The 23132-nt window shown below is 32.9% G+C and overlaps 1 protein-coding gene across 6 annotated transcripts in view; it reads right to left on the bottom strand.

Moving 5' to 3' along the window:
* Nucleotides 1–23132, bottom strand: part of DMD (dystrophin) — a 2671852-nt gene that overhangs the window by 1322104 nt on the left and 1326616 nt on the right. For all 6 annotated transcript variants that reach the window (XM_070365439.1, XM_070365442.1, XM_070365443.1 and 3 more), the window contains 4 exons: nt 13845–13967; nt 11137–11274; nt 8261–8413; nt 7218–7400 (listed from right to left, as the gene is read on the bottom strand). In XM_070365439.1, the coding sequence (XP_070221540.1) occupies nt 7218–7400; nt 8261–8413; nt 11137–11274; nt 13845–13967 (597 nt within the window). The remainder of the gene's footprint in view (nt 1–7217; nt 7401–8260; nt 8414–11136; nt 11275–13844; nt 13968–23132) is intronic.

Below are 23132 nucleotides of genomic sequence, written 5' to 3'. Positions count from 1 at the left end.
TTTTCCCCCATTTTTCCCCTTGAAGAACATTAGTTCTTCACAATCACTCAAATAGAATCTTAAAACTGAAATGAAATTTCCCTCTTTGTATTACAACTATCCAGATGTGAAAGTCTGCAGAATCTATTCCTCTCACAGAAATTCATAATCACATTTACATATCAAAAGCCCTGGAAGATTCTAGACTAAGGAAACTTTGCTTAATCCAGTGTTTCTCAAATTTATTTGGACACTAGATTTTTTGTTTTCTTTATTTTGAATAACTCCCACCATATCTTGGGAAGCGCTGAGTTCAAGTTAGGTGTCTTCCAATTTGCTCATGCACCCTTGGCCAATTTCCTTAACTTTATTTAAATTATGTCTCCTTTCTGTAAAATGACAATTAAAATAATACTTGAGAGGGTTATTGGGGGGAGTGAACAAGATACATGTGAACATATTTTGTAAACATAAAGTTCTGTTCAAATTCAAACAATTTTTAAAAATTAGTGGATGAAAGTTTATACTGTAAATATTCCCATTTTACAAAGTATTCACTTTAGAGCTAACTTGTATAACACATTTCTTGAAACTTTTAAATAAATCTACTGACAGATTTCTATCAGCTTTTCAAGAAGTTGTGTATTTTGGCAATGTATGCTTTTAAGTAAATTCCTTACTACAATTTACTCTGATGTAGTAAAAGCTATCCTTTGCAATACATTATTATCCTCAACCTCATATTCAGTCTTTACCTCCTCAGTGTTAAGTTTCGAGAACTTTGTCTTTTCTCAGTATATGCACTTCCAGAAGTAACTGTACTAAAATTTGCTGTTCTGAACAGATATCTTAAACTCACAGTTGGCATGTATAATTACCATGAGTATACAATATTTTTAAAATAGAAAAAAAATACCTATTAAGTATTGCCTGTCTAAATTCTACCAAGTTCTAATTGTTCTGTAGCCTGCCAGGCTCCTCTGTCCATGGAATTCTCCAGGCAAGAATATTGGCGTGGGTCGCTATTCCCTTCTCCAGGGAATATTCCTTAGGGATCTAGGGATGATCGAACCCAGGTCTCCTGCATTGCAGGTAGACTTTACCATCTGAGCAACCAGGGAAGCCTCTAATTTCAGCTTGTAAATGAAAGGATGGCTAAGTTTTAGTATCTATACGAAAGTCTACTTGAAAAATATTCCATAAAGAGACAGTATATACAAAGGTCCTGAGATAGAAATGATGCTATGTGCTTAAGTGGGGTCACTAAGAGTCGGGCACGACTGAGCAACTTCACTTTCACTTTTCACTTTCATGCATTGGAGAAGGAAATGGCAACCCACTCCAGTGTTCTTGTTCTCCAGTGTTCTTGCCTGGAGAATCCCAGGGACGGGAAGCCTGGTTGGCTGTCTATGGGGTCACACAGAGTCAAACACCACTGAAGCGACTTAGCAGCAGCAGCAGTAGTTTAAGTATACAGGACACTTTAAAGCCTCTGTATTAGGAGAATGCCAAAAGGGAGATAAAGTTGGAGTAATAGGAATAGTAGGCAGGGACCAAGCTATGCAGAAACTCATAAAATTTCATTAGAATTGTAATAAGCAGCAGAGGCTTGACAGAATCCCACATATACTTTTAGGAATTCTCTGATTTCACCAAGGAGACTATAATGTAGGTGGGTAAACATGGGAAATAAGGACTAGCGGGCTGCTGAAGTAATTGAGATGAGAGAGAATACAGTGTTGTCAAGGGTTTCTGCAATAAAGTTTCTGAGGAGTGGTCCAATTAAAGATGTATTTTGCAGGTAGAGCCAACAGAATTTGAAGTGAATTCCATGCATAATATAGAAATAAGGAGGAATCATGGATGATGTTTAGATTTTGGACCTAAGTTAAAGGGAATTTACTAACAGCTGCAGAGTTTGGTAGGAGCCATTTATATAGGAGTGAAAATTAATTATTCTTGACTTGGCTATTTTATGTGTGAAATACCTGTTAGGGTTCTAAAATAAAAGCTGAATAAAAAGTTGTCAGAGGTAAATTGTCAGATATCAGTATTATTTACTTAGTCTTTGAAGTCATAGGATATCCAGAGCAAATGGGGGTTGTCATATTTAGAAAAGGACATTTCTTTTCCTTCTTTCAATAAGATGTATTTTTGTATTTTATATTTTTAAAATTTTTTTCTCCTCTCCCTGAGACAGGTCATGCATATATTGCCTATTCCAAAGGTTTACTACATTTTTTTCCTTATAAACATGATAACTGGCAATAATTCATATTGAACACAATAGGCACAAACCTTATATTTGCTGCTACCATCTAGAAATAACCTTGTATTTATTGTATTTTCATTATTGTGAGATCAAATCACTTTAATATTCTAATAGAACTCTATGTTTTCCTTTGCAGCAATTGCCACAATTTTAGTGGCTAATTACAAGATTTAAGTTTGTTTTTTATACATATAAACTAATGTTATATACCTTTATATAGCTTGCTACTTCTCTGTGGTTCTGTGTTCTGTTTTACACTAGTATATTGTTTAGTAATTTTTTCAGTGAGAATCTATAGGTTATAAACAGTGTTCATTTATTTGAAAATATAGTGTTTGTATATCTGAAAATAGTTTGTCTTCATTCTTGAATCACTGTTTACAGGATTCTTTTGAACATTCACCTTGAACATTATCCTAGTGTCTTCTAACACCTATTATTGAGGACAAGTTGGCCAGTCTATGGAGCTTTCTGCTTTTGGTCCTTAGCAGCTTTTATGGTGACCTTCCTGATCACTGATGTTCTGAGTTTCACTCAGACTTTGCTGGTTGTGAACTTGTTTTTATTTATTACAAACTGGTTGAGTTTCATTCAGTTTGAGGACTCATGCAAATTGAGCTTTATTCAATTTGAGGTCTCATGTAAATTGAGATTTATTCAATCTTGTTAAATGTCAGTCATTTATATAAAATAATGTCTCTTCCCCTGGCTCTCCACTTTATCAATCTGGAACTCTTTTCAGGCATATGTTTGAGCTTTTTATTCTATCCTCTCCATCTTCTGCTATTTTCAGCAAAGCACAAATTTCCTCAGCATCTTTCAATTAATATATTCCTTTTCTTCTATAACGAACCCACCATTTAAAAAGTTGAGCTATTATTTCAATAATTACATGTTAATTTCTAGATTCTATGTTATCAGTTTCCTATTCACTTTTCAAAATGGCTTGTTGTTATTATAAGAATTCCATTCCATCTTTATTTTCGAAATCTTTTTGAACATTAAAAAAGCATTTTCATGTCCTTTACTGTCTTCTTATCTCTAATTTCTTCAGGTGTGCATACTCCTTTTAATTTGGGCATGTTAACATCACTTACAGAAAGCATTTTTTCATATCCATTTAAATTTTAACCTGTGAGCTTATTTTGCTCAGGAGTTTCGCATAAGGGTTGTTGCATATCCTCATTGTGAAATTTTGTGGTTGGATTTTCTTGGGATCTCTGAGGTTAACTGTCAAATATTACAATTAACCTTGATAAAATTATGCATAGTTTTCTGCTGCTGCTGCTAATTCGCTTCAGTCGTGTCTGACTCTGTGCAACCCCATAGACGGCAGCCCACCAGGTTCCCCCGTCCCTGGGATTCTCCAGGCAAGAACACTGGAGTGGCTTGCCATTTCCTTTTCCAATGCATGAAAGTGAAAAGTAAAAGTGAAGTTGCTCAGTCGTGTCCGACTCTTCACAACCCCATGGACTGCAGCCCACCAGACTCCTCCATCCATGGGATTTTCCAGGCAAGAGTACTGGAGTGGGGTGCCATCGCCTTCTCTGGCATAGTTCTCTATTATATTTTAAAAGCCTTTATATTTTTCCTCCTCTTTCTTTACCTTTCTATAGAAAATAATTTAGCTAATGCTCTATTGCCAAGTTTATGGAAAATTATGCCTTCATTGGCAGAATCAACAGCTTTGCATGAAATTTCCCACAAATACTATGTAACTCTAGACAAAACTACTTGCCAAGAACTATGAAATCTAATTTTTAATTTACATTGAACAAAATAGATCTACCTGTTGTTAACAATATTTTAAACCTATGGGACCTACTCATCCCAATCCTCTTAATGATTCACAAATATACTCTACATTTTAAAATAATGTGTCTCATTCCAATGTTAACTTATATACAGGAAGAAGAAGAAGAAAAAACTATTGATTCACTTAACTTCAGTTAACCTCCATAATGTAGCTGTTTTTTTTTTTTTTACAAATACTACCATATTTTATTATTATAAACATCCTCATCCCCATGGTAGAAATGCAAGAAACCAGGCTGGAAGAGACTGGTGATCATACAGCCAGCAGATGGAATCAATGGGATTCACAGGGCCATTCACCCCAGAGAGTGGTCTATTTTACTAGACCACTGTTGTAAAATATCTTACAGAAAACATTCCTCATGTTCAGTTTACAGTCATTGTTTGGTCTTCAGTGAACAGCCAGGTCTGCAAGTCAATGGAACCATATTAAAAATGCCATGTAATCCTAACTAGGGCAGGAGCTTCAACATGCTCAGTACCTGAAGAAAATCTTACTCACTTTCTCTCAGTCTGTTTTCCCTTCTTTATGGTCTCCAGGATTATCCTGAGGACAATCATTTGTAGACACTCTCTTCTTGGCTTTGGTCTACACTCTTGCCTGGCCTGGGGCTGCCCCATGGCTACCTGAGACCCAAGTACCAGGGTTTTTCTGAGCTTTACTATGGTCATATGTAACTCTGATCTGGACCTAGTCCCTGAAGTATCTAATTTTACACCGCTTAGTTTATTTCTGAGTCTTTATCTCTGAAATGAATACAATTAATTTCTCATTTTAAATTCAGTTCTCAAATATTAAGCACTTCATAGTACTGCCTAAAATCTTGAATTGCTACTTCTAAGATATGAAAGACTAACTGAAAATCCATAGAAATCTAGAATTCATATACAGAAATAACATAAAGGGACATTTGAGAAGAAATAATTATAGAAATAGAAAAGGGAAATGCAAGGGGAGGAAAGAAATTTGGAAGCTCTGACTACCTGTGCTACATCAGGGCCATGGTAAGATTATCCCAAACATAACTCTTAGTTAAGACGTTTGCTTGTGGCTGTCTCAAATGTTCTCACTGTAGATTAATTGGGAAAGATGACTCTAAACCAGTCGATATGTGAAATAAGTTTTTTTAACATTTATTAGCAATCAGTGGACTATATACATCTTTGATCTATCAATCTATCAAATTTCAGATCTAATAAAAATCCAAGGCTAAATATAATTGTAATATTAAATTGATTATTCTTCATGTATATTGTTCTTACTTGTTTTATCATGGAAAATTAACATACAACTTTTTCCCCAAGCCATGCATCATCTGTATTTTGGGATCCTTCAGATATAAAAATCAAGAAGAAATGGTTTCTGAAGAAAATATATTTTATGAATATTTATTTCAAAAGTTTTATAGTGGTTCACTTATCCTTACTTTACCTCAGCAATCTTTATTATGTTTTACAAATATTTGTTGAGAGCCTATTATATGCAGGTACACAATGGTATTTTAAGTGAGTGGTTTAGGGTTTTGATACTGTGTCTATTTAACTATAAAGTGTTAATAACTTACCTTGACAAAGTTGTAAAAAAAAAATTAACCCTGCATATAGCTTGTGTCAAGACATAGGGGAAATGGAATTGGAGAAAATAGTGAGTAGTAAGATAATTCAAAGCAAAGGACTTAAATGATGTATTAAATGGAGGCAAAAATATTTTACTTAAATTTTCTTTATGGTTGCCTTAATCTTTCAATTCATTTTGCATCCATTGGCACAAGCTTTCTGTTAGTGTAAGCTTGAGTGATTTATGACATATTATATTCATAATATCTAATACAAAAGATAATAGGCTGAAACATTCAATCAGCTAGAATTGGACTTCAACTGCAATATATTACAGTTTAAACATACCTTATATTACTACTTCCAATTTCTCAGAATATTCAGCTGCTATTAAATATTAAAGTACTTGGAGTTCTTAGAAAACAGTGTATGCAAGGATTTTTCTAATGCATTTAAAAGAAGTAATGATAATATGGAGTATTTTTCACCGAGTTAATAAGCAACATTAACAAAATTATATGCTTAGAAAACAGTTATGCTAATTGTCTAAGACATATTCAATCATTCATCCCATATTAAATGGAATCAACAATATCAAAGAAGAAATACCCAACTAAGTCTCATCTAGGAGTTGAAACAAATAAAACTGTCATCAACTAGGTCAAAGAGGGTTGAATATCTGTCGGTTTCATGTAAGTTAACCTAACATAATTATAAAGCCTCATTTTGCAGACTTTCACACCCTGGTTTTGTGAGGAGCACTGTATTTGCATAATAACAGAGTGGTGATTATTTCACTTCACTTTACAATCTCTCAGAATAGCAACAAAAATGTATCTGCTAGAAAATCCCTATGGTTTATACTCTATTACAAATACAGTTCTAAAAAGATCAAGCTTATGATTGTGACTTGCATTTTTAAAGACAGAATCATAAAATTTCCATACAGTTGTTTGAAAGAGAACAGTGGTTTCTTCACCTCTTGGCTTATGATATTTCAGTAGTAACAATATTTTATATTCTCAACCTGCTATCAATTATTAATGATCTCACTAGGCATACAATCCTTCTATAAACTTTTTAACCCATCAAATAGATAAGCCAGGTGTGAGGACTAAACTATAATGTTTAAGTCATGAGATAAGAAGTCCTTGTGCAAGTTGATATAAGTTCTTTCACAAAAGATTTATTGTTTACCATGTATACATTAAGAAAGTAAAATTAGCATGGGATGGTCTCAGGAAAGCAATACATATTTTTGGATTAGATGCTGAAATAAAGTAAATGTTATGGTAAATTGACAAATTCACACTGCTAATGTTATGAAAAAATGATGTGGCAAAAGAAATTAAGATGTATTTCTCATTTTTGATAAGGGCACTCTTTCCTATGCTCTATTAATAGATTATGTTTTTAATCTGAAAAACTAACCACTGGGGTTAGGGAAGCCCAAAGGTAGGGGAAACTGCCCACTTTCAGAATGCAGATTAGAACTTTGAAATTGCACCCAGATTTTTTTTTCCTTTTGGTTAGTAGGCCTCTGTTGTTAGAGTAGTAGTTGCAAACACATATAGGTTTGCCAGTAACAACTCACAATTTGTGCAAAGTTGAGTCTTCGAAACTGAGCAAATTTGCTCTCAATTTCCCGCCAGCGCTTGCTGAGCTGGATCTGAGTTGACTCCACTGCCATTGCTGCCCCATCCTCAGACAAGCCCTCAGCTTGCCTATGCACTGCATTCAGCTCCTCTTTCTTCTTCTGCAACTCACGATCAATTTCCTATTGAGCAAAACCAATACAGGGCCCAGGGCAGTTAGCTAACCACATGAATCAACCTATCCCAGCACATACCTGTCCCAGAAATTTCACAGGCTGTCTTCATTTTATTTTCACTGTTCATAAGTTACAAGTATGGAAGCCAACACTGTCATCTTCAAGGACCCAAATATTATTTCAGCTTTTATTTGAATGCTCAGTTTTAGACACTCTAATTGAGAAAATATTGAAATTGATCTAACAGATTTCTTTGTCAATTCCTCTAGTGTTTTTGGGGTTGACCCAAATTAACGAAGTGATTACTCATTATTAATAGGGACCATCCAGATAGAATATAATTTAGTGGGTACGTGAATAAGTAATTTATTTCCTTTTTAAAGTTTTGAGGAACTCAACAGAGAATGAAGCAAAATAAAAAGTGTAAAAAAACAGAAAAAAACATCTTCAGACAATATGCAACAGATAAATCTATAGAGATTTGACACTGATGTGAGAAGATGCTCTGATGAAATGAATGTGCTAACATGAGATAGAAGTCGTCCATATACCGATAAGTCATTTGTTCATCTGGAACAAAGATACACAGAGTCAATTACAATTTTACCAGAAAACATATAACATTTCTAGTTCATTTCACAATGTCTAAGAATAAAACATTTTATTCATTCAACATTATGTCAATTGAAAAACAATACAATACATTTACTAAAACAAAACAAAATACAGAGAAACACCTCAAACTGGGGAGAACACTAATAGAAGAAACAACAACATCAACATTTAAAACATGATCTGTACAGGTTAAGTTCAATAAATTAAAATGTAGCAACAAATCTGAGATTGACATTCTAAAACAACATTACCTTTATTTTCCTTTCATCTCTGGGTTCAGGTAGGCTGGCTAATTTTTTTTCAATGTCATCCAAGCATTTCAGGAGATCATCAGCCTGCCTCTTGTACTGATACCACTGGTGAGAAATTTCTAGAGCCTTTTTTCTTCTTTGAGACCTCAAATCCTGTTCATGGTGCAGATATTATTAAAATATCAATATATAAGCATATTATACTTCTGGCTGTAGTCATTTAAAAATAATTTGGTTCCCTCACCTTCTTGTTCAGGTTCAGTTAAATTCACATTTAAATGTTACCCATACAAGTAGATTATTAAATTACGTATTCATGTGACAGGACCCATGACATGAAGCTAAGAAAACTGAACAATGCACTTTCAGTATTTTTTCTTGGTATGCTCAAACTTGTTTAGAAATCTTTTCATATTTAATTAACTCTTAATGAATCAAATAAATTACTGTGTAGAGTTTGTTAAACTGTTCAATATGTGAACTCAATTGAGGTAACTACATACTTGCACAAACTTGCTGAGTTTGCATTTGAATTTTAAAATAGGTAAAAATTCTAAAATTTCTATCTTCAGCACTAGGTTCAAAATTTTAAGTTTATATAGCCAAGCTATTTACATTCATAATTTTAGAAATGTCTGCAAAAACGTTTCATAGGACATGAATATTTTGTGATTAGAAACATAAAGTGTTTTTAGTTATCACAGAAATTGCTTCAAGCTATATATGTTCAAGTGTGAAAAGTGTATGCCTGTGAGTATGCATGAAAATGACAATTTAAATATCATAAAAATTATTTTTCTTTTAAGACTTGTATGGCAAACTTTCTCATTGGCATCAAATCCAAATGCAAATGATAAAATTTAGAAAAGGAAATGTGCATGGTTTTCAATCAACCTGATGAGATAAATAAGGGTGACTACTTTAATGAATCACAAAAGGGGAAAATTAATCATCTTACTCCTTACAAGATCATCCAATGTCTTCCTTGATCAACAGAATTTGTTGTAATGCTATTTTACAAGGGAATATATTTTACATGTTTTATAAGGGAACATAAGAGCTCAGGATACAGTTTCCATTTCTTCAGAGTAGTAGCAATTAGGGTTTCATGTATAGATATAACTGGAGCAAAAAAAAAGAGTGAATATCAAAGAACTGCTGAAATATTCACTGCATTGGAAAGTTTCACCTTCTTTGAAATATTTCATAAGGACTAGACTTGAACACTTGGCAGATTAACAACTACTGAATTTAGTATATTGGTGTGGCAAGTGTTGATTTTCATTAATTGCTTTTAACATATATCTGAGAAAACTGATTTTGATTTCATTCTGCATTTTGTTTAAAATTGGGGATGTAAAATTTTCTACAGTTTACATTTTCAGTTGAATTTCTAAACCTCCTATGGAGGTAATAAATGCCTGGGATGAGCCAGATGGAATGCTGCTTTTTTCAAAGGTACCAAGATACAGCCACGTGAAAGAGAGTTGAGCCATGCCTTACTGGTGACACAACTCACATCTTCGCCAAGAGAAGGGGCTTGTGGTCGCCAAATCTGAAATTCCTTTTATTTCCTAAGCACAAGGTGGTGTGTAATGTGTAAAGATATTAAGAGATATTATAGAGATTTCTTTACAGGTATGCCAGATAACCATTAAACACTGCTGTTCAGTAGGACACATATCATCATATGACCAGTGTAGATGTTTCTAAAAGCTTGGTCACAGTTGGAAGCGTGTGGATTACACAGCTTTCTGATTTTCTGAGCACATTATGGCCTGCTCTTGTACTCCCTCAGGGAAGAGGCCTTTTCTATTTCCTATATTTATCAGCAGTTACCTTCAGAACACCTGCTGGCCAATTAGACTTTCCTTGTGGATTCCTTGCAGGCACAATATTGTGTAATTACATTCTCAGCAGTGTTTATTTGGTTGTCTGACTATATGGGAAAAGGTTTTATACTCTTATTTGCATATAGAAAGCAGAGTCTATTCACCTACAAGGTGGATCCACCTACATGGCTACACAGCTCTAAAAGAGTGATTTACAATGAAAAGCTCAGCAATTAACAGTATTAGAAAATCAGCCATGCATGCAAATAGTGAATATTGAAAAGCACATTAAAAAATAAAAGGTTATTTCACAGAATCTTTCACATGTCCTCCCGTCTCTTCTCAAGAACTTTCTAGATATTATTATATAAACACCAATATTCTATTCTGTCTTTGCTGTGAAATTCCAGATGAGACACATGGGTACTTGAAGCTCTATACTAATGTTGGTTAAAATGAGAGCACCGGTTCTTTCTCATGGACATTAAGATTATTTTAGAGGACTCCTATACAAATGAAATTAGACTTCTAAATGTTTAGTTAGTTGTGAAGAATAACTCTCTTTAAGGCAAAATGAAGTTAACTGGAAAAAAATGAACTATTAAACAAATACTAGGTTATCCCAAAAAGTGAACCTACTCTGAATTAAATCAAGAAAATATCAAGAGCAGAAAGCCTCAGAAATATACAGATTGGTTATGCTGACAGTTAAACAGGTTTTTCAAGACACATGTCAAAATAACTTACAAAATAGATTGTATTACAAAATTAAATATATGAACACAATGAATGATGCATTTAATATCTTTTGATTACTACTCAGAAAAATGTGTCTAAGTAAATACCTTGAAATTTTTAAGCAACACATCTTTCAAAATCAAAGACAGCACTCAAAATTGTTAAAGCACAGACACTGAACAGAAAAAAAAATATGTATTTCTGGTGACTAAGATTCTTAAGCAAATTTTATTTATGAACAATAGATTTTATCCTGTACATGAAAAAAAACACAGGCAAGGTATATTATAATTTTAGCTCTAATACCTTGAGAGCATTATGTTTTGTCTGTAACAGCTGCTGTTTTATCTTTATTTCCTCTCGCTTTCTCTCATCTGTGATTCTTTGTTGTAAGTTGTCTCCTCTTTGCAACAATTCTTTTACAGTACCCTCATTGTCTTCACTCTGATTAAAAACAAGTACAGTCTTCATTTTGGTTTAAAAAAAGCTGTACATCTTTAACAGAGATAATAAAACATGTTATTAAAACACACACAAAAAAATCCAATTTAAAATTTTCAGGGAATGCTATCCTAAGATACTGCACTCAGAGTTTCTTTTTTAATATGCTATACTTTAACTTTTAAAAGAAGTTTCCTCCTATTTCAAAAGGACACATGTGATTAGAGTTGTATGAAGAAAAATGGGGGAGCAATTTACTACATCATTTCAGACAAGTGAATTGTTATGAAAGCATTCTTTGGGCTTTGATTTTTAATGCATTTCTAGAAATTAAAACAAAAAACAACTTTGGAGAAGAAAACAAAACTTGTTATATATAATGTTATTTCACAGAGGAATATAGATGTGGCTCTGTGAATGTGAGACTGTAAAATTTTAAAATTTAACACACACTCCTAAGTGAAAATGCATTGTTTTAAGTGTACACTGATTTATATATAATAAGTTCCGTTTTACATAAACTAGCTTCCCTGGTGGCTCAGATGGTAAAGCGTCTGTCTGCAATGCGGGAGACCTAGGTTCAATCCCTGAGTTGGGAAGATCCCCTGGAGAAGGAAATGGCAACCCACTCCAGTACTCTTGCCTGGAAAATCCCATGGATGTAGGAGCCTGGTAGGCTACAGTCCGTGGGGTTGCAAAGAGTCAGACACGACTGAGCAACTTTTCTTTCTTTTCTTTTACAGAAACTAAATGACCAAATCTAGAACAAATATTAGAGCTTTAGGAAAAAACGTGCTCAACTGCTGTCAAATATTGCAGATAATTTCTAAAAATAAGTCACATATGCATGTTATTTTAAAATAAATACAATTAAGTAAATATTAAATATGGATTATAAAAATGACTTCAAATATTTTAATATGCAGTTTGGTCTTTAGACTCTAATAAAATTATTTTTATTTATTTTGAAATAAAATTATTTAAACAGTGTTTGTCCAACAGAGTAGCATATGTAACCATTGGATGTTTCACTTCTATTTCCTATCTTTCTTTCAATGCAATATATAAATACTTTCTATCAAGAAGGTTTGCTTTTTAATAGTACCCAAGGTACTCTGATGAATTAAGGGAAGGAGACAATTTTTAAATGTGACATGCTTGTGTTTATAATCATCCGTGGCATTCAATGTTGCATACTTAAATCTCTAATGCATATGTTAACTTCTACACACAACTGAGAAACTATTCCATTTTTTTAAAGAAATGAGATTTTCATCTGAGATGTGCCAGTTACTTGTCTAATGAAATAATGTAATAGACACTTATGTTTATAGTCTTTGAAAAACCTTCCTTTTAAGAATATGTCATTAAAAATCTGAAACATTTCCTGGGACTGAGGACAAAAATAATGAACAAACAAAAACCCTACTGCACTTCTTTCCCCACACCAGCTGAAAGCTAGAGGGCAGAGTTGGTGAGCAGCCCAAGAAGTAAGAAGCATTCTTTTCCACCTTGGTGCCCTCTGGTTTCTTCTTTGACATGAATAAGAGGTAGTTGTAACTTGGTATCTTAGAAAAAGGTTTGTCTGGTCTTTCTTTCCATGAGCTGAGTTGGCAATATCATCAAACCCATACATAGGGAGTACTGAGTTAGGCAGCTCCAGGAAGCCAGAAATGATACCAACGAGAACTAAGATTGGTAAAAATGGTTCTCCTATTGCTTCATGTGCCTATTATCTACAACTTATAATTTACCTTCTGATATCATTTTCAATCACTGTCTGAGAAGTCTCTAGCACTGATACATGTCTGAGAAATCTCTAGCATGACATATATAAAGGTTAATAATGCCATATAGGTGATGGTTGTGGACAGGGGAAAGGAAATTGTGAAGAGGAGTAAGGATAAAAAATAAGTCAGTGAAAAAGAATGTGAGGCAGAAATATTCAAGCCAGAGAGAAACGTAAAAGACATGTTGAAATTAATCAGGGTATAAGAAGAAAGTTATGAGTCTGGGAATAGCCCACATGGTTATATTTCTTTTTTCCCATGAAATAAGCAGCATGAATTTACACATATTTTAGATATATACTATACTACTTGTTAAATGTTTTTGTAAAACTACATTGTGTTAAGTTTTAATAAACAATGTTTATATCATGTATAATTGCCCCTTATCCAAAATAAATGTTACATTACCAAAAATAGGACTGAAGCAAAATAGCAGCCATCTCTGATGCCTGTGCTTTTATTATTATTATTATTAAGTTTCTAATTTATTTTCTGATTTGACTTTTTTTTCCATTTATTACATTTTGTCTTTTGAGTATGGACAAAACATTGCTGGGTGATTTATTAGAATCTATAAGTACTCCTGTATGCCCATATCATAGTAATTTGGCATTCATAACAGTTCAATAACAATACTTTGCGTTTGTAATAAATCATTAGAATCACAAAATGTACAAGGTATGCTCTGAGAATTTAGTTGGAGACTTGAATTATCTAGTTTCCTTTGAAATATTTATTCATTTCATTCATAGTTCATTCACACTTTTATCACAACCAATTTACCATATCTTTATTGAAGTCTTCCTCTTTCAGATTCACCCCCTGCTGAATTTCAGCCTCCAGTGGTTCAAGCAATTTTTGTATATCTGAGTTAAACTGCTCCAATTCCTTCAAAGGAATGGAGGCCTAAAAAAAAAGATAGTGCTAATTTAAATCAAAATTACTTTTTATTAGAAATATAAGCCAAAAAATGCATTTGTTCAACCTCCTGTTGCTAAAATAATGACATGCATTATGTTTCCATATTATATTTTATGAAAGTGTTGAAATACAACTGGGAAAGTACCTGAGGATGCAAATAAAGACAAACATTTAACATCATCAGAGCTGAACACACATGCAGAATAATGCAATACTCATCATTCTGATTTTTCAGCAAAAGTCAATTTCCATATACTTGGCTGGTCTAATTATTAATATCCTAAAGTTGAATTTGATCTTATTTTAAATATTCTGATATAAATATCATTTGGGTAAATATCTCATCAGAAATTGCCTCATTCACCTAATAACAGTAAAAGCAGTTGGAAATGTAGAATTGTCTCCTTATCCTCAGAAAAAATACATAGCAATCTGCTTAGATATTTTAAATGACATTTTTAACATGGCAGAATTGACAGGCATGCTCCCATAAGACAATGTCATTAGCTTGTCTTAGGAATGCTGTATTCGGTAGCGCACACACACACACACACCAAAAGAAAAAAAAAATGAAAAAAATGAACTCTTAATATCTCAAATGAAAAGTCTGAATATATGTTTTCCAACTTCATAAACATCACATTTCCTTTGATTTTGAAATTCATAATTACCATAGTCTCAAAAATCTTTTTAACCCCTTGTTTTTCTAAAGAAACCACTTGAAGAGGACTGATAAATGAAATTACAGTGAAAATCAAATATATATTCAAAAGAATAGGCAAAAATTAAAGTTCAGTTGATAATATAAATGTTTATTCTATTCATCTGTACCTCTGTATTCAATTCCTGTGCATTAAAATACTAGAAAATATTTTATATCTGATAGCTTTGGAAAACTCACATGTGACAAATAAAAATCTTATTTTATTGAGAGCTAAACATTTTCCACTTGAAAAAATAATTTAGGAAAGACCCATTGTCTTATGCCAATATGACATATTCATCAAGTTGTTCCCCCCTCCCCCTGCCACTCTTCCCCAACAGATTCCTAGGCTTGTCTTACTCTTTATTATACAGTATCTCCTAGAGGACAATGTGGGAACGTGTTAAAGGAAAAAAGAATATCTAAAGGTATTTAGTTACTAATGAAAAAGTGAACCACTGAATGCTATTCACAAGAAAAAATTCTCACAGGAAACATGAATAAACACTTATCTTCTAGGTACTTGTATACATGCCAGAGAGTATTTATGGAGTCTTTCTAAAGTGCCTTATTTTCAATACTAGTTTTTAAATCCTAATAAATATCTGAAATATAATAATATATTCTAGAATCAGTACAGATTGGAAGTATTATAAATAGGCATTTGAATGGTGTTCGCATCTCTATTATTAACATACTTCTATACATTAAAATCATATATTATATAATATATTGTAAAGATAAAGAATAATAGCCTTTAATATAACTACACAGTATTAATCTGATGGTGTCTATGTTATTGAGTTGTTCACATTTCCTAAGATTTAATAAGAGTAACTGCATTGTTATACATATACATACATATATATATGATTTTGTGAATGTATGAAGATAAATGATACCTAAAATAACTTTTTAAGTACTTGCATATCAAAATAACATGTGTCCATTATCTATAATGGATAATCTGATTTAGTCCTACACGTGCTTCCTCTCTAGTTCATCCTTTCTCCATATATTCATATATAATAGTTTCAAAGGCTCAGAACTTGGGCATTAATAACTCAGTACTCCTTCCCTAAGAGTACTATCTTCCAAAACTTAAATATAACTTTCATAATATCTGTCATTTATCTTTAGCTGTGACCTCACTTTTCAATTCCAATCTAGACTCTTCCATAGCCAGCTGATTACTCACTTAAGTTCAACATGTCTAGAAATGAGCTTATTATCTTGCCCAGAACTGCTCAGAACATTAACTTCCCTAGTTCTGTAAATATAAGTCATTTTTTTCAGTCATCCAAGTCTAAAACATGAGTCAGGCTATTTTCCAACACATCACTCTATTGTCTAATAAATACCAAATACTTGTCAATTCACTTACCATGAATCATTCACTTTCTTTTCTGAGATACCACCTCTCCTAGTTCTCACACAAGACCTATAGCAAAAACCTCCTTACAGATGTACAATGCTTCCCACCTCACCAGTTCTATACCGTGGGCTGTAATCGGGTCAATATGTTCCAGAACCACAGCTTTCATTATGTTATTTCTCTGCTCAAGAAGTACAAGTCAAATAAAGTCCAAACTCCAGCATGATAGTCAAGGCTCCCCCTAATCTTGTCCCAAGGACCTTTCTAACCTTATTTAAATGTTCCATACAGGTCTTTCTTACAGGTCTATTGGTGAACTCCTAGTATCTCTCCCTCAAGGATTAGAATGTTTTTCACCTTCTGGTGGTGGTGGTGGTGGTGGTGGTGCTGCTGCTAAGTCGCTTCAGTCATGTCCGACTCTGTGCGACCCCATAGACGGCAGCCCACCAGGCTCCGCCGTCCATGGGATTCTCCAGGCAAGAGTACTGGAGTGGGGTGCCATTGCCTTCTCCATTCACCTTCTGGTGAAGAGCCTAAAATTCCTGCAAGAGAATGGCTAGTTTGGACTTGAGCTCCAACACTGAGCAGCTGAGAGATTTGGGGCAAGTTATCTCCTCTTTGAGCCTCTGTTTCTTTGTGTGTAACGTGAGGATAAGAAGAATAGCTACCTCATAGAGCTTTTATGAGCATCAGATATGTTAGAATGTTGTTTGGTATATAAAAGGCTCAATTGATATTGGCTCTTACTGTTTCCCTTCAAATTTGTACCCATCCATTGGCTCGAGTCAGTATCTTCCTCTTTTGAAAATGTCCAGTTTATGAAGGATAAAATAAACACTTGTTGACATGGCATTTTTATTTTAACAACTTATTTAACAAAATCATGGAATTCTAAAGGTAAACATGGAAAAATTGACACTTCAGTTTGGTAAAGTCATATTATTCTTAACAACAAAAATCAATCTGCATCAATATAGTGGGGTCAAGGAGGATGACAAAAAGCTTTCCACCAGTTCGGCCCTGTGCAGCATTTTCATCAGGAATTATTTGGAGATCAACAAGTATGTAAAAAACACATGGTGAGAGGGATGAGCTCCACAAACATCCCATAAAGATGAGTAATTTGTCTGTCTTGTTCAACCTAGAGTCATTTCTGGTACATAGAAGGCACTTATAAATGAAATTTTCCTGAAAAATTCAGTGAATGCATGACTAATCATGGAATAGCGGAAGAAAAATTTGAAGGAGCTCTTGAATGACCTGGAATTGTAAGTAACACAATTTCCATTGTATAAAATTGAAGAGACTGGAGTAGCCAGCACTTCATGCGTGGATGTATACTAATTGCTGGCCCAATGCTAGCAGCAACATGACACCACTCAGTACAAAAATAATATAAGTAGATACAAACAGATTTTCGGAAACACTAGTACTTAGTTATGAATTATTCAAGCAAGATAATGTAAACTTAGACTTCATTAGTAGTACGTGTAGAGTCTAGATTTCCTGATCAAAGACTACCATGGATTTGTTTCTTAAAAAACTATTACATGGATTAGAGATTTTCATTATTCTGTGCAGTTCCAAAGTGAGCAACTAGAATCAATTGGGTAGAAATTACTTGGAGCCTGAATTTTAGTTTAATATAGAAACAACTAATTAGTGCTGCAATTTTTGTCTTTTTAAAGCACTCATTTTAAAGTGGTGAGTGTCTCACTGCTGAAAGTATATAAACAGAAGCAGGATAATGATGTATAGCTTCCCTGGTGGCTCAGCTGGTAAAGAATCTGCCTGCAATATGGGAGACCTGGGTTCAATCCCTGGGTTGGGAAGATCACCTGGAGAAGGGAAAGGCTACCCACTCCAGTGCTAGATGTATTAGAGTATATGTTAGAAGTAAGATACTTTTCACATGAATAATTCTCTAACATTTTATATATTTAAAGTAAATTCTCTCCTCTGAATTCAAAGATCTTTGTTTACTAGAGGTATGCAGCGATATAGAAATATTATGCAAGTCATATATTTAATTTTCAATGTTCTAGTTGCCATATTAAAAAGTGAAAAGCATCAGATGGATTTAGATTTACCCAATATATCTAAAATACTATTTAACTTATAATCATTATAAAATTATTAATAAGGTATTTTATTTTCATTTTTTCATGTGAAGAATTGAAAACCCACAGTGTATTTTATACTTAGAGCACAACTTAATTTGGAGTAGCCACATTTCAAATACTCAATAACCATATGTAATCTGTGGCTACTTTACTGATAGTAGCCACATTAGCCACAGTACAGATCAACAGCAACTATTATGGCTATGACATTGAGAAGAACCAAAAGTTCATTATTAGTATAAAATATCTCACAGAAGTAATGTTTTACTAATAGGAGTTAAAATGCTGATGTTTTATTCAGTAAATTTTAGTGGATTTAGATACTTTTTATAATGTCCATCTCATTTACCTGTATTCAGACATGTTTCGTATGGGGATTTTCAGGAAGCCCTCTGGAGATAGGAACATTTATGTGGATGGGTTTGAGAGGTTTTATTAGGAGTCTCTATTCCTCATGTGTAATCCTAGATTGTGTTGCAGTATGTATTTACATACTAGAATGTAATAGTATTTAACATTCAAGGGTTTATATTTTGTCTTCCCAGTAGATTTCTAACTCCTAAAGTTGGGAATACATCTTATATCATTCTGTATTTTCCATAGCAAAAGGAACTCATTTTTTAAACATAAAATGTGCTTGCTTTATAAATTACTAATTTTAGAACATCCAATAGATCAAATTATTCAGTAATTAATTTTATAACCAAAATGACCATACCTACTCAACTCAGTTATTTAAGCTATGCTATTGGCAGGATAAGACCAGCCATTTGACATCCATGTAATTAATATTTTTCAAGAAGTTGGGAAAATTTAATTGCTTTTCCTTAAGAGTTCACTGGTTCACCATTAGGTCATAACTTCTCTGACCAATAAAAGTTTTACATGTTATTCTTTGGTCTTTGTTGGCTTTGTAATTTGTAATACTTATGGAATTTTATAAAATAAATGAGGGAAGCAAAGAATCATGAGTAATAGCTCATTGGTGAGTCATCAAAGTTTAAGTCATATAAAGTATATAAGGCCTGCCTCTTTGATTCAGTATTATGATAAATTATTTGAATAAATTGAAATCAATAGTAGATAAATTATCTTAATTTAAGCATATATTAATTCTACTGACTTTACAGAAAGTACATGACCAAAGAAGAACTAGAATCACAATTAAATCATACTTCCAACAGTGCACACAAGATAAGCTTTAGAATACATAGAAAATAATAAAAAGTTATAGTATCTCAGCAGAAAGTACAAACCAGGCATAGGTTTTGTACGATTTAATTTTTTACTTACCTTTTCATCTTAAGAGCTTTAGCATGACTGTGTAGTCATACAAAATACAAATAAAGTAAAACATAGGGTAGTTTAATAATCAAACAGATAGATCAACGGACACAAAAGAAAGAAGAGACAGAGAAACTGAGAAAGACAACACTTTGTTTTCCTTGATTTTTAATGTGGCTTCAGATTGCTTAACAGCTATTAATTGTGCTTTGCTGTATGATTTAAGATTAATGAAATTTAAGGCTTTGTTAAAGTTTTAGCATTAATGGTGATTTATATAACAAGTTAACAAACAACAACAGACTGAAAAAAGCAAAATCAATTACAAATTGATTCATTGTAAATTGGAAGCATTCAAAGTTATTCAGATACACTTTATCATTTTTAAAATGTAAGCTTTCTTTTGATTAAATATTACTTCTAACGTGCACAGGTACACTAACATAATAAAGACTATGTTTACACAGAGAGCAAAGTAAACATTTGTTAATATGGACTATGTAATCTTAGTAATCATGATATACGGCCACTACATTCAAATTACACTGAAACCTGAATTAAAAATGAATATTCCAAATGCTATAGATTGGTTTAAAATTGCTTCAAATCAGCCTCCTCTTTCCATTCTGCAGCTTTGAAAATTTATTAATCATTACAATATTGGTATAGATTTAAAATTAAATAAGAATAATCTATGGAAATCAAAATGGATAAAGTTTCAAGGATCAGTAACATCCTATGATACAGAAAAGACACAGTGCTGATATGATATAAAGTTATTTCAAATCAAAATATCTGGAGAGGAAAGAAAACTTACAAAGGGAAATAAGTGTACTGAAAGATCTATCTAAAACAAAGGTAATCAGATGAAGTAGTTTATAGATTTATTCATTGATTTATTTTAAATTCATAAGAGATATATCCAAGGAACATAGACATAATATTTTAAAGATAAAACAAACTGACTTGGATAACTGACATTTCATTGGCTGCATTCTTTAATATTAGATCAGGTACTGGCTTATCTTTGATGCTGTGAGGATAAAAATGTGAAATTGTGGTAACTTCCCAAATTTGTAAAGCTAATTAAGAGACATTACATAGTATATCTGTTGGTTTTGAATTGATAAGATTAATGTTATGGTCACACCTTTTAGATTTGGATATAAAATACACTAATTGGTTAAGACATGTTGGTGGTTCAATAATCACCACACTTTCTACTTTTTATTGAGAATAACTTGAAATACTTTTCTATCTCATGATTATATACGTTTAGTAGTAGCAACTGAAATAGCAGAGGAAAGGACTTAACTCTAAAACATAGGGGGAGACTGATGAATTAAAAATATTACAGCTGGAAAACTGTCTATCTTTTTCTTGTTTCTTTCTTCCTTTCTCCCTTCATTCCTTTATTCATCTCCCATTTCTGGTTTTTGTTTAATTATAATTATTTTTAATAGGAAGAAGTACAAAAATCATTGTTTTAAGGGAGACTAGACATTTTCATATTAAAGCATAACAGACCAACAAAAAATTATCTGATGATACAACTAGAGATAAGAAGGTATGCTGAGAGTCAGCATGTTGGAGTGGACAAAGTGATGAATTAGGATCTATGTTTTTTAACCAGGCTATCTAACGGAGAAATAGGGCAACTCCCTGGCTCTCTCACAACCCCTGGTAAACATCTGAAAGTTCTGGTCCAAGGAATAATTACTTTTACATCTGTTGACTGATTGGAGGAATCATTTGCCTTTTTTAAAGTATCATAGTCAGAAATCACTAAATCGCTTTAATCATTTTAAATGTCATGCTAATAGGACCTAGTTAGTTCTAGCAAATGACCCTGCTCACCAAACTCAATTAACAACTACTTTGAAAATACTGTAAATGATCACAAAAGGAATGTGTTATCCAAGTTCCAATAGAACTAATTTTGTTACAGAGATAGGATATTACAAATGTGCAAAAAATGTTGTTAATATAGAAATTCTGTTGGTAGGCTAACAACTTGCTTATTTCAGTGAAATAAAATTAGCAGGTAGAGTAATACAAAGTCTGGGTACTAATTTATTATTTGAGGATTTTGGCTGTGATTATTCCATATGTAATACTTTAAAATTATGTGATGGCTATATATATTTATCTAAGTTTTCATCTATGCCTTTTAAAATAATATCTTTGTAGAAAATTTTACTAAAAACATATTTGTATAATAAGAACACCTGTACCAATTAACAGACAGTGTTCTCTTTTGTCAGAGAAGGTGTTACATTAGAAATAGACTACAAAGGGGAAAAAGATAAATGTATTTGTATTGATAAAGCTGATTATTGAAAACTGACTTTCAGTTAAAATTCTCAAATCCATTGAATCTTAGATTTCTTAGGTCACATTCATAAGATGGATTACTTATTTCCCACTGATGTTTTGGAAGGTCACAGTATCTAAGATATCCTTAAATTATTTATACTTTTCACATATTAAGCCACTATTTAAGATAAAATTAGATGCAACCATGTGTTTTTCCTGATATATTCTACATTAAATGAAAAACTCACTGGCTCTCTTATAGCCATGTATATTAATAAACACATATACATATACAAAAGTCTCTGATGCAAAGAATGATTACTTTTGCACCTGCTAACACTGATTGGATTGGACTGATTGGAGATCAAAATCTTGACACTTTATAATATTACAGCAATAATATTATGAGTATTTGCATATGTGATAGAAGATCATTCAAATCTCATGTTGTAATTACACACACACACACTGCTACATGGATTTCAAAAGCAATTTTAAGACCCATATGGAAATTAAGGAACATATTGTATATAATACCTAATGACACATAATACGTAATGACTCATTGGAAAAGACCCTGATGCTGGGAAAGATTAAAGGCAGGAGGAGAAGGGGACAACAGAGGATGAGATGGTTGGATGGCATCACCGACTCTATGGACATGAGTTTGAGTAAGCTCCAGGAGTTGGTGATGGACAGGGAAGCCTGGCGTGCTGTAGTCCATGGGGTCGCAGAGAGTTGGACATGACTGAGTGACTGAACTGAATTTAATGGCACGTAAATCTATTTTAATAAAGAATGAAGACATAAGAAAACAAGTTCACCTTTCTTTGGTTTAGTACCAATTACACAGTCAATATGTAACATTTTAGCTCCACAGAAATGTGAAATATTTCTAAATCTCTAGAAGAAATCACAATCTATGGAAATCATGTGTATAAGTTTCATAATAGTTTCTTACAAAGTAATGCAATTGCTATATTAGTAGGACATAGCTAAAATCTGTTTATTCAATATGCTTTTAAAACTAAGTATTACAATGTGACAAATATATCTTGATGTAAATTTTATTCTGTCTCAGAGACAGCCTTTCACACTTAGTTAGTATTCACTCCTGACTCAGTTTTCATTTCCTCATCTTCTTGGCCTTCATATAGTGATTTACCTCTAGGCTAGTTCTCAGCCTAGCTTCTAGACCAGTGGTTCTCAGAGTATGGTTCTTAGATTATTAGCATCAATAACATCTGAAAACCTGTTGGCCATGAAAATGATCAGCCCTCACTAAAGGCCTACTAAATCTTAGTCTTCAGGTACACAAAGTTTAGAAAGTCACTTCTATAGACGGTCAT

Source organism: Bos mutus, chromosome X, assembly GCF_027580195.1.
Source record: "Bos mutus isolate GX-2022 chromosome X, NWIPB_WYAK_1.1, whole genome shotgun sequence".
Lineage (NCBI taxonomy): Eukaryota > Metazoa > Chordata > Mammalia > Artiodactyla > Bovidae > Bos > Bos mutus.
This window is presented reverse-complemented; position numbering and strand designations above follow the sequence as displayed.